Source organism: Choloepus didactylus, chromosome 6 (genome assembly GCF_015220235.1).
Source record: "Choloepus didactylus isolate mChoDid1 chromosome 6, mChoDid1.pri, whole genome shotgun sequence".
Lineage (NCBI taxonomy): Eukaryota > Metazoa > Chordata > Mammalia > Pilosa > Megalonychidae > Choloepus > Choloepus didactylus.
Window position 1 is genome coordinate 69,795,350 of NC_051312.1, and position 12,634 is coordinate 69,807,983.

The 12,634-nt window shown below is 33.4% G+C and overlaps 1 protein-coding gene across 2 annotated transcripts in view; it reads right to left on the reverse strand.

Annotated features, from left to right (window-relative positions):
• Positions 1-12,634, reverse strand: part of USP47 (ubiquitin specific peptidase 47) — a 171,719-nt gene that overhangs the window by 72,770 nt on the left and 86,315 nt on the right. For both annotated transcript variants that reach the window (XM_037839958.1, XM_037839959.1), the window contains exon 8: positions 10,766-10,915. In XM_037839958.1, coding sequence (XP_037695886.1) covers positions 10,766-10,915 — 150 coding nt within the window. The remainder of the gene's footprint in view (positions 1-10,765; positions 10,916-12,634) is intronic.

Below are 12,634 nucleotides of genomic sequence, written 5' to 3' on the forward strand. Positions count from 1 at the left end.
CCATCTTGAATGGGCGGGCTCGCACATCCATGGAAATAATCTAATCAAAAGATCCCACCCCAAATAAGTCTGCATCCACAAGACTGGATTAAAAAACATGGCTTTTGTGTGTGTGGGGGGGGGGCATAGTAGATTCAAAACAGCACAGAAACACAGGGGCAACTCTTTATGACCCTGGATTTGGCAATGGTTTCTTAAATATGATACCAAAGCAAAGACAACAAAAGGAAAATACATTACGCTTCATTAAAATGAAAAGTGAAGACAACCCACGGAATGAGAAAAAATATTTACAAAGCATATACATAAGCATCTAGCATTCAGAATAAAGAAAGAATTCCTATAACTTAGCAACCAAAGTACAAACAACCCAATTTAAAAATGGGCAAAGGACTTAAATAGACATTTCTCTAAAAAAGATATACAAATGGCCAATAAGCATATAAAAACATATTCAACATCATTAGCATTTAGGGAAATGCAAATTAAAACCAAAATGAGATGATGCTTCACACCTACTAGAATTGCTATAATAATAAAAACAATATAACAATTGTTGACAAGGATACAGAGAAATTAGAATCCTTGCACATTGCTCGTGTGACTATAAAATGATACAGTTCCTGAGAAAAACAGTTCAGGAGTCCTCAAAAGGTTAAATTCAGAATGACCACATGACCCAGCAATTCCAGTCAATACTAGGTACATGTACAAAATAATGGAGCACAGGGATTCAGAAACTTGTATACCACTGTTCATAGCAGCATTATTCATGCAGCAAAAGATGGAAAAATCCATCAACAGATGGATGAATAAATAAAATGTGGTATATACAAATAAAGGAATATGAGTCAGTTATAAAAACGATAGTTCTGATGCATTCTACAATATGGATAAACCCTGAAAACATTATGCTGAGTAAGAATAATTAGACACAAAAGGACAAATATTATATGATTCCACTTACATAAAATACCTAGCATTCTCAAATTCAGGGACAGAAAGTAGATTAGAGTCACCTGAGGCTGGGGGCAGAGAGGCTTGGGGAATTATCGCTTAATGGGTATAGAGTTCCTACTTAGGGTGATGAGAATGTTTGAGAAATAGTAGTAATGATTGCACAACACTGTGAATGTCATTAATGCCACTGAATCATAATACTTAAAAATGGTAAAAATAGAAATTTTATGTCATTAATACGTATATATAAAAAAGCACACTAAAATTAGAAATTAGAGAGATTCCTTTAAGTTTCTGCCAACGGTAATGTTTTACAAAACTATTGTATAATATCACACTGAGGATACTGACATTGATACAATCCACTGATCTAATTTAGATTTAAATGTACTCATTTGCGTGTGTGTGATTAAATTCTACACATTTTATCCACCTGTATTAGTTTGTGTATTCACCAAAAGAGACTGAACAGTTCCTACATTACGAGGATCCCTCATGTTGCCCTTTTTTAACTGTAACTACTTCCCCAGCCTCCCTCACCCCCCAAATCTAAAAATTCTAACAATGACTAACCTCCCCCCATTTCTAAAAGTTTGATATTCCAAAAGTGGAATCATATAGTAAGTAACTTTCTGGGACTGACTTTATTCACTCAGCATAATTTCCTGGAGAGTCATCTAAATTGATGGGTATATCAATAGTTCATTCCTTTTCATTGCCAAGTAGCATACCATGGTATGTATATACCACAGTTTCTTAAACCATTCACTTTTTGAAGGTCATGTGGGCTAATTTCAGGCTTTGGATATTACAAATAAAGATAATTTATAAACAGTCATGTACAGATGCTTGTGTTAGCATAAGTTCTTACTTCTTTGGGATAAATGACAGAGTGCCACTGGTGGGCTATATGTTAATTTGCACTTTTAATTTAGAAGAAACTGCCCGTACCATTTCACATTCCTACCAGAAGGTGTGAGTGATTTAGTTTCTCCACATTATTGCCAACATTTGAGGCTGCTATTTTTTTTTTTTTAGCCATTCTGCTAGGTGGAGAGTGAAATCTTGTGGTTTGAATTTGCATTTCTCTAACAGCTAATGATGTTGAAGATCATTCCTATGTTTATGTGACATCTGTACAACACTCTTTGATGAACTGTTGTTCCTATCTTTTGCCTATTTTCTAATTGGATTGTTTGTTTTTTACTGGTAAGTTTTGAGAGTTTCTTTTATATTCTAGTCCTTTGTCAGATATGGTTTGCAAATCTTTTCTCCCAGTATGTAGGCTATCTTTTCATTCTGTTCAAATGGGCTTTCAGAGCAAATCTTTTAATTTTGATGAGGGTCCAAATCGCTAATTTTCCGTTTTATGGATTGTGCTTTTGTTATCAAGTCTCAGAAGTGTGCCCACTCCCAGATCTGAAGATTTTCTTCTCAAAATTTTCATTTTTACATTTTACACTTTGATCCATTTTGAGATAATTTTTGTATTTGGTGTAAGGTATAAGTTGAGGTCACTTTTGTGCACATTAATCTCCAATTGCTCCAGCACCATGTGCTAAAAAGAGCAAGCTTCCTCCATTGAATTTATTTTGAGTCTTTGTAAAAAATCAGTTGTGCATACCGTGTGGGTCTACTTCTGTGTTCTCTATTCTGTTCCATTGATCTTTGTGTCTAACCTTCCACAAACATGACACTGTGAGGATTACTGTAATTAAAGGCAGACTGATTCCTCTCATTTCTTCTTTTTCAAAATCGTTTGGCTATTCTACTTCCTTTGCCTACCCATATACATTTTAGAATGAGTTTGAGTATATCCTCAAAATCTCTTGCTGGGCTCTTGATAGGACTTGTGCTAAACCTATACACAATTTGGGAGAGAACTGTTATTTTTACTATGTTGACTCTTACGATCAATGGTCAGAGAGAGTCTATTTATTTGAATATTTGTTTTCAGAATTTTATAGTTTTCAGCACATAGGTCCAAAACACATTTTATTGGATATACACTGAATATTTTTTTTTGCACAAGTATAGTTGTAAATGGTATTGCCTCTTTAGTTTCAATTTCCATGTGTTCATTGGTAGAATTTAGAATACAATTGATTTAACGAACGTTTTTCTTGTATTTGGCTACTTTGATGAATTAACTTATTAGTTCTAAGAGTTCTTTTGTAGATGTCTTGGGATTTTCTATGTAGACAATCATGTCATTTAAAATTAGGGACAATTTTATTTCTTCTTCTCCAATCGGTATGCCTTTTATTTCCTTTCTTGTCTTATTGCATTGGCTAGGACTTCCAGTACTATGTTGAATAAAAGTGGTAAGAACAGACATTCTTGTCTTTACAACCTTGACATCCTCAGGGAAAACAGCTGTGAACCCCTGGCAGGAACCCTAGTTGGCCATGGTGCAAAATTTTTAAATATTGCTTACTTCTATTTGCATGTTCTTTTTAAGATTTTTTCATCTGTGTTCATGTGGGATACTGGTTGTAGTTTTCTTTTTTTTTTCTACTGTCTTTGATTTAGTATCAAGATACAAGTAGTTTCTAAGTTCAGAAGGGTTCCCTCCTCCACTAATTTTGGAAGAGAATGTATAAAATTGGTGTTAATTCTTAATTCTTCTTGGTAGACATCTACAGTGAAAGCATCCAAACCTGGATTTTTTCTTTTCAGGAGTTTAAAAATTATGAATTCAATGAACAGTTATAGGGCTATTCAAATTATGTACTTCATACTGGGTAAGTTGTAGTAGTTTGCTCTTTACAAGGAATTCATCCATTTCATCTAAGTTGTCAAATTTATGTGTGCAGAATCATTCACTGTATTCTCTTATTATCCTTTTGATATCTGAAGGTTTGTAGTGATATCCCCTATTTTATTCCTGATACTGGTAATGTGTGTCTTCTCTCTTTTTTTGTCAGTCTTGCTAAAGTTTGCCAACTTTATTGATATTTTCAAAGAATCAGTTTTTTGTTTTATTTGATTCTATTGTTTTTGTTTACAATTTTATTGTTTTCTGCTCTTCTCTTGACTATCTCCTTCTTGCTTTTGGTTTATTTTGCTCTTCTTTTTCCAGATTAGGTGGTAGCTTAGATTATCAATTTGAAACTTTTCCTTTTTAAAAATATAATCATTTAGTGCTATAAGTTTCCCTCTCAGCACTGTTTTAGCTGTATCTCACAAATTTTGACGTTATATTTTCATTTTCATTCAGCTCAAAACATTCAAAAATTTTCCCATGAGACTTCCTCTTTGACCCACATATTATTAGAGGTGTGTTGTTTAGTTTCCATGTATTTTGAGATCTTCCTGTTATCTTTCTGTTATTGATTCTACTGTGATTGGAGAACACACTCTCATGATTTCAATTCTTTTATATTTGTTGAGATTTGTTTATAGTCCAGTTTGGTTGTTCTTGGTATATATTCCATGGGAATTTAAAAAGGGCATGTATTCTGCTGTTGTTGGGGAGTGTTTTCTATATGTTGAATACATCCTGTTGGTTCATGTATTCATCTTCTATATCTTGCTGATATTTTCTCTAGTTGTCCTATCATTTGCTGAGAGAGGCATGTTGATGTATCAACTATAATTGTGGATATGTCTATTTCTTCTTTCAGTTCTATCAGTTTTTGTTTTATATATTTTGCAGCTGCTATTTGATGCATATACTTTTAGGATTGCTATGTCTTCTTGGTGGATTGTCCCTTAATCATTACATAATATTATTCCCTGTATCTGGTAATTTTCTTTGCTTTAAAGCCTACTTTACCTGATATTAATGTAGTCACTACTCCTGATTTTTTTCATTCATGTTGGCATGATACATCTTCTTCCATCTTTTTACTTTCAATCTGCCTATATCAATATATTTGAAGTGAGTTTCTTGTAGATAGCATAACGCTGGGTCATTTTTTTTTTTTTTTTTTTTTTGTATCCACTATGACAATACCTAGCATTTTATTTTTCATTTGTTCACTTTATTTTTCAGTTCTGTTTTCCTTTTCCTGCCTATCTGTGGGTTACTTGAACATTTTTTAAAATTCCTTCTTCATTTATATATAGTGTTTCCCATATATCTCTTTTGTAGTGGTTGGTCCAGGTATCACATCATATACATGTAAATAGTATCATCATTTTACCATTTTGAGTTAAATGTAGAATCCTTACCTCCCTTTATACCTTTTTATCCTCCCTGTTTATAACATAATTATCTTAAATATTTCCTCTACATATATTCAGAACCACACCAGATGTTGTTATAATTTTGGTTCAAAACACAATTATTTAGAAAACAGAGAAGATGAGTCTACTGTACTTAGCCATATTTTTGCTTACCCTGTGTTTTTCCTTCTTGATGTTCCACATTGTGTTTCTTTTGTTATTTCCTTTCTGTTTAGAGAACTTCTCTAAACCATTTTTTTTTTAAGGGTAGGTCTGCTGGTGGTAGATTCTCTTAGTGTTCCTTCATCTGAGAATGTCTTGATTTTCCCTTAATTCCTGAAGGACATTTTCACTAGATATAGAACTCTGGGTTGACAGTTATTTTTTTCAGCACTTGTAAAAACATTGTTCTACCTCCTCTGGACTCATAGTTTCTGATGAGAAATTCATTAATTGTAAATCAAAAGCTTTTCTCATATATAAGTCCTTCTCTCTATCTGCTTTCAAGATATTTTGTTTTTAGTTTTCAGAAATTTGATTATAATTTATAGGACTTGGTCTAGAATTCTTTAGGCTTACCCCATTTGGGGTTCACTAAGCTTCTTGGATTTATGAGTTTATGCCTTTTACAAAATTTTGGAGGTTTCCAGCAATAATTTCTTCAAGTACTTTTTCAGCCTGGCTTCTTTCCTTCTCCTTCCACGATTCCGATGACACAACTGTTAGATCTCTTGTTATACCCCCATAGGTCCCTGAGGAACTCTTATTTTTTAATCCTATTTTCTGTGCTATTTAGATTGGGTAATTTCTGTCATTTTACTTCTTGTCCGTCTCCTACATTCTTCTATTGAGCCGAACCACAGAATGTTTTTATTTCAGTACTGTATTTTCAGTTCTAACATTTCCATTTGGTTCTTCTTTTTATCTGTTCTTTCTTCGCTGAGACTTTCTATTTTTTTTCATTTTTGTAAAATGGGTTTGGAATTGTTCATTCAAGTATTTTTATGATTGCTGGTTTAAAATATTTGGCAGATAATTCCAACTTCTGTCATTTTGGTGTTTGTGTGTAACGGTTGTCTTTTTTCAATCAAATCAAGATTTTCCTTGTTCTTAGAATGATGATTTTTTTATAAGAAACCTGAATCTTTTGGGTAATATTATGAGATTCTGGACCCTATTTAAATCTTCTGTTTTAGATAACTTCCTTTGACACTGCTCAAGCACAGGAAGGGGCTGCTGCCTTGTTATAACAAGGTAGGGAGAGAAGTCCAGGTGTCCTACTTGACATCTGTTGACATCCAACTAGGGGAGGGCCTCCTCATTACGGCTGATCTGCAGTAGTGCAGTAGAATTTCAGCCCTCCAGTAGGTCTCTGCTGTTACTACCTGGCTGTGAGAAGCAGGAGTGCCTCATTTCTGCTCCCCTAATGGCCTCCACTGACACCAAGAGGGGAGGAGACTCATCACTGCTAGTGGTAGAATTCCTGATTCTCTACTAGGCCTTCTTTGACATCACCCCAATAGGAAGGGAAAGAGATACTCTGTTATTCTTGGATTGGGGTAAAAGACCAGGCTCCCCATGTGATCTCCATCAACAATGAACTGGGAGATAGGGAGATTCATTACTGCCCAGCAGGGATTAAAAACCTGGCTCCCTACTCAGTCTTCTCCGAAACCACCCCAATAGATAGGTTGCAGTCTCTTGTTACAACCTCATGAGGATAGAAATCTAAACTCCACACTCAACATTTACTGGGATCACAATTTTTTTTGTGGTATTTGTACTGCAGCATAACAGTTATTGTCTAAAAGTTTTTTGACTTGCTAGGCTGCCCCTTTGCTGGTCCTTTGGTTATAGAGTGCAAGCTTTTTAAATAGCTTTTTAGTCTTTGCCTATTGCTGTTTCCAGGTTGCTGGCTTCTTCAGCTCCAAGTTTGGAATATATCATTCAAAAAATAAACCCAGGGAACTCAACACCATGCCATCCCTTTGGTCCCCAAATTCCTGGTTTGTATGTCTTCTTTTCTCCATCTTTCAGAATCTTATCATGTTTATTTTATCTATAATGTTCAGGATTTTCAGTTGTTTCACTGGGAGGAATAAGTCAATGCACGTCTACTCCATCTTCCTGGAATCAGAAGCCCCTACTTTTTAAATTGGTTCCCAGTATGCCAAGCCACATAAATTCCTTAAAAAATGAGGGTGGAGTCCATGGAACACATTTTTCTTTATGTGTTGCTTACATATTTGGACAAATTTAGACCACTCCTCCAACCAAATGAGCAACACGGCTGAGCCAGTCATATAAAAATATCAAATTAGTTGTTAAATCAAGATATGACTTATGATATAAACTTGCTGTATACTAAACACTTCAAAACTCTTTTGATTTCATAAACACTAATAACAATTTTCATTCAAAACTTTAAAACAATCATTAAACTATGTTTACTTAGGGAAGTAAGGTCTTGGTATTACATAATCTTTTCTTTCCAAAGGCATTATATGGTACTATGTCACCAAATCCAGTAACAAACTTTTGAGCCACACGTTCTGTCATTAAAAAAAAAACACAGATATTTAAATGTACTTATCCAGTAATAGAAAGTACATTAATAAAAATGGCCTAGTACTGGTTGGTGGTGATGACTGTAATAGCATTATGAATGTAATTAATGCCACTATACTGTACACTCAAAATGGTTAGAAGGGCAAATTGCATGTTTTATATATGACTGCAATCATATCAGGGATAAAAAGGCCTAGAGCAGTATCTGCCACCGAGTAAGCACTTAATAAATATGTTGTATGACAAAAGATAACTATAAAAATTTTACCTAAAATTTTAATTTTCTCAGATGTTAAACTTTAATTTAAATAGAAAAGCACTTTAATTTTCCCAGATGTTAAACCTATGAGACTATCATTTTTCTTTAATTTATGAAATACAGTTACTTAACCAACATAAAATTTAATTTCCAATTTCTATGTATCACTTGAATGTATTTAGGACCATCCTCTCATAACAGCACATCTCAAAATGTGTTTGGCAGTAAAGCAGTTTACTTTAATTATGAAATTCAGAGAACTGGTTTTATATAGATAGCTCTAATCAGTGAACACAGGTTATAATTGCCTAATAAATCATTAAGAGCAAAAATACTTTAAAGGACTAATATGAGCAATTCTTCTTCAGCTGATATTAATTTTTCAAGATTAATAACAAAATAGGTAAAACAAGAGGAAGTTATAACACGTATTTTAGTATTCTCACTTCCCATCAATATCCCAAAGATGTGAATATTACTTTACAAAGTAAGATGTTCCTTAAATCACAGAACATATAACATCAAGGTTGCATTTGTATGTGCACATATAATCCAATAAAACAAAAATACCCAAATCCACTAATAAAGGTAGGAAAATAAACTTAAAAAGAGTCTAATTCAAATTTAGGCCAAATTATATGAAAACAAGATTTTATAATGCTGCTTTTAACTACATTTCTATAACCCACATTTATACCAAATTATTTTTAAAACACATCACATTAACAAAATACACAATGGCAACAGTGATATAAAGCTAATTTTAGATGCTATGTGCTGATTTCTGTGGACTAAGAAGTATAAAATTATAGGTTTTGAATTCAGAAAATAATGGAAATCACTTACCTCTAACTAAAGTTCTCTAAAGGTAGTATCCTCCTTAGAACCCCTATCTTGGGTAGTTTCACCTGCTGTAATTTCCCTCAGGAGATTCCAGCAAAGTCTGAGAAGTTTTAAGTTCCCTTTTGCAAGCCCTATTAGCGCATGTGTATTATAAACCTGCTTACATACTGCTTCATAGTTGTAACTTCCAATTCCCACTGAACCACCACTAATACCACACATCTGTGGAAAATGAAGGATACTACCTTTGGAGAATCCCATTTAGAAATGTGACATTTTTCACTTCTCCAAATGTATCCTCCATATTGCTCCACTGCTGATGTGTACAAGGTACTTTAAGGGAGTGATGGAAAATCAGCAGATGAATACATGATGAAATAAAGATTTAGGTAAGCAATTATATTTCGCCAAATACTCAAATATAAGATGTCAACATGACAAAACAAATAAAACTAGCTTCCTCAGCATTCAATTAATACGTAAAAACACTAAACTAAAAGTAAATGTGAAAAATCTTTCATAAAAAATATTGTTTAAAAGATAGGTAGAAAAAAAACCTTAAAAAATACCTAGAAAAATACTTGGGAACTACTGAATTTTTCCCTAGTATATTTTGCTAAAGAAATGCCATATGTAAAAATTAGTAAGGAAATAAGTCTTTGAAAGACAAATGTTAATAATTTACTCAATGATGTTTCAGTTTATCATTGCTATCTCAAACAGCAGGAAAAAAAAAAGAAATACAGTAAAATAAAAACAAAATTAGCCACTCAAACCAAGGCCAACTTAATATGCCTAGAATGGCAGTTTACAAAAGGTACTATCAAGCACTTAATAATTTTTTTCAAATATATGTAGAAAGCAGACAGTCTGTGAAAAAGAGCGGAGGAAAGGAGATTTCATCTTTGACTATTCATGGTAGGTCTTATACTGAGATCTGGCTTTGGATTCCCACTGACAGATCCCAAAACTTTCTGCTAATTATTTCCTGATAGCCATAGAAGAATGGGAGAAAAAAGCAAAGGGAATCAACTGCCTGAGAGGCCGGAAGACTAAACCATACTTGAAGTACTTTTTTTTAGAGGATAAAGTATGGAATAGCTTCAAAGACAAAGATTTTAGCTAAGCTTGAAAACAACATTAAAAAAAAAAAAAACTATGAAATTCTACTTTCTTTCAATGTCTTATTTAGCTCTCTTTCGCATGGCACATGATATAGTTCCAAATAAATGTTTCTAAATACTCTACTTTTAAACAGCAACCTAACTCCTTCCATGACTCTGTTTCTGTGTAAGAAAACACAGAGATATATACATAAAATGCAGTGAGAAAATTATCAAAAAGCAATAAAGGGATGGATAATAACAGGAGGAATGAGGTTATAGATAATCCCCCAATTATATACTTGATATATTAATAATTAAGCTGATTATATATAGTTTTGATTCTTCAAATTACCTGTGTTTACACAATGTATGGTTTTAAATTATATATCTAGAACAGAGACACCTCTTTAAAAAAATTTGGCCTTTGTCATAAAAACAAGAGGCTATTTTTCCAAATTGAAAAGTGTAAGGCACAAAACAACCTCGCCCACCCCCCATCCCCCCAAAAAAGTACTTTCCAATGGGAAAAAAAAAAGGGTCACAAAAAAACATATATAAAATAGACTGGAATTAAAAATTAAAAAAAGATGAATGTTAAATCAACTAATCACCTATCAGAAAGAATAGAATACCAAACCATGAGGCAGTACATTTGCATTCATTTTCCCTCTTAAACATGCACTATTAGGACTCACTGAAGGGTCAAAAATCTTCTAGATCTTGTTAGTTTAAATGCAGGAATGACTAACAACCCAAGAAGGTGCATCTAGGAAGATACTTACCTTAAAACAGATTATACCACTGTGCTATTATGTATTCTGTGTATGGATACACAAGCAGTCAGCTGAAAGGTACACACCACACTAGCAAATGCTTGGCTGGACCCATAAGGTCGGATGACCAATGGAATATCAAGATATGTGTCGATTCTCCAGCCCTCATAACCACATTCCAGACATCTCACGTAGTCCTTCAGCTTGCCTTGATATAGTTCATTTATAAGATCAGCCTAAAAATAAGAATATTTATATTTTTAAAATATTCCCTAAAAATAATTTTCAAAATATTTGAAAACACAATAATTCATGCTTTCTAGAATGCATTTCACAAGAATAATGGCATTTACTGTTAAAGCTTTAGAAAGTCTTAATATTAGATTTATCTAAAATTCTACAGAAAAAAAAATTGACAAAACTATAAAAAAATCAATAAAATTAGATTAACACTAACTTAAGAGTTAATGTGCAAAACTGTACTATTTCAATTGTCATATCATTAAAAAACCCAAATATTAAAATAGGTTTTGATGAAATCAGTTGCCAATTTATTGTATTATTATATTTCATATTATCTTTGTTAGGACGAGAATACATCCTAATCCCCCACATAAGTATATGTTGATAATTATACATCTAAGTAAACGACTATTTTTATAGCTTTACATATGTATATCACCACTCTCACAATTACATATTCTGATTTATAAAATCATATCTTTTAACTCAAGGTGCAAATCAAACTTTTTAACTTAAAGTAATACACATAAAACAAAAACAAATTTAAAGAGAAATATACAATTTTAAAAATGTAAATTCAAAAATATCTTAAAATCCATCTCCCTCAAAATAGCCTCATCTAAAAGAATAGATCTCTCACCTAGTCCCCAAACTTAGCCAACTGGGGCTCTTCTGGCTCAAAGAAGGCAGGTAAATCCCTAAGTAAGGACCCTCCATGTGAATGTCTTGCCTCAAGATTCTTGTACCAAAACTTGGGAACTCAGTAGGAATGCCCCAGCTGATCTTAATGGAAGTGTTGACCCACAGAGAGGGATGTAACAAGGAGGAAGGGTAACTTCAGACCTACGAAGAAGAAACAGCCCCTAATACCACAGGACTATGTAGAGAAACTAGATCACTAGACGAATTTAAAGCTTTTTTCCAGTATCTCTTAAGGAAGAACAGGTATGAGGGAAAGTGTTTCACAGTTTACTTCTTTCATCAATTTACATCTCAAATGGCTAAGATTTACAAGCCTTCAAACTAGGATCCATCTTCTCTATTCTTTCATCACCTGCTCCAGTCATAGATGATTATGTCTTCTGTACCAGGGAGGGCATTTCAAAGTGATTCAAATCAGTGTTTTTTAGACATTTTTTATAACAAACCACAATAAGGAAATTTACATCACAACCCAGTACACATAACTATAACAAAAGTTTCCTGAAACAATACTTACTTATGAGATACTCTCTTATATTTTTCTATTCTATTCCATTTCTTAAGTGACCAACTAAAAACTGATTTCATAACCCACTAATGGATCACAGCCTGCAGTTTGAAAACCTTTGGTCTAAGCCATCCCAATAGTTCCAATCAGACAGAAGACCCTCCAAGCTATATTCCATAGTCTTCTTCTTTTATCCCTGTGATCCTCTATCTTCTATCACTATACCCAGCATAAACCCTCCCTGGTACTGAGCCCCATCCAACTCAGCCTTAATTTCTCAACCTAATGACATGGCTACTTTCTCTCTATCCCCAACTTGCTCCTCCTTCCACTGGATAAGAAGAATAAGGTTAGATTAATGAGGATCCTAAATATCAAAAGCATATCACTATACCTCCTTGGTCAGAATGAGGGAAACGCTTGAAGAATACACTTTCTAATGTGTTACAGACTGAAAGACATAAAATTAACTTAGTATCTGAAAATACTGTTCAAACAACAT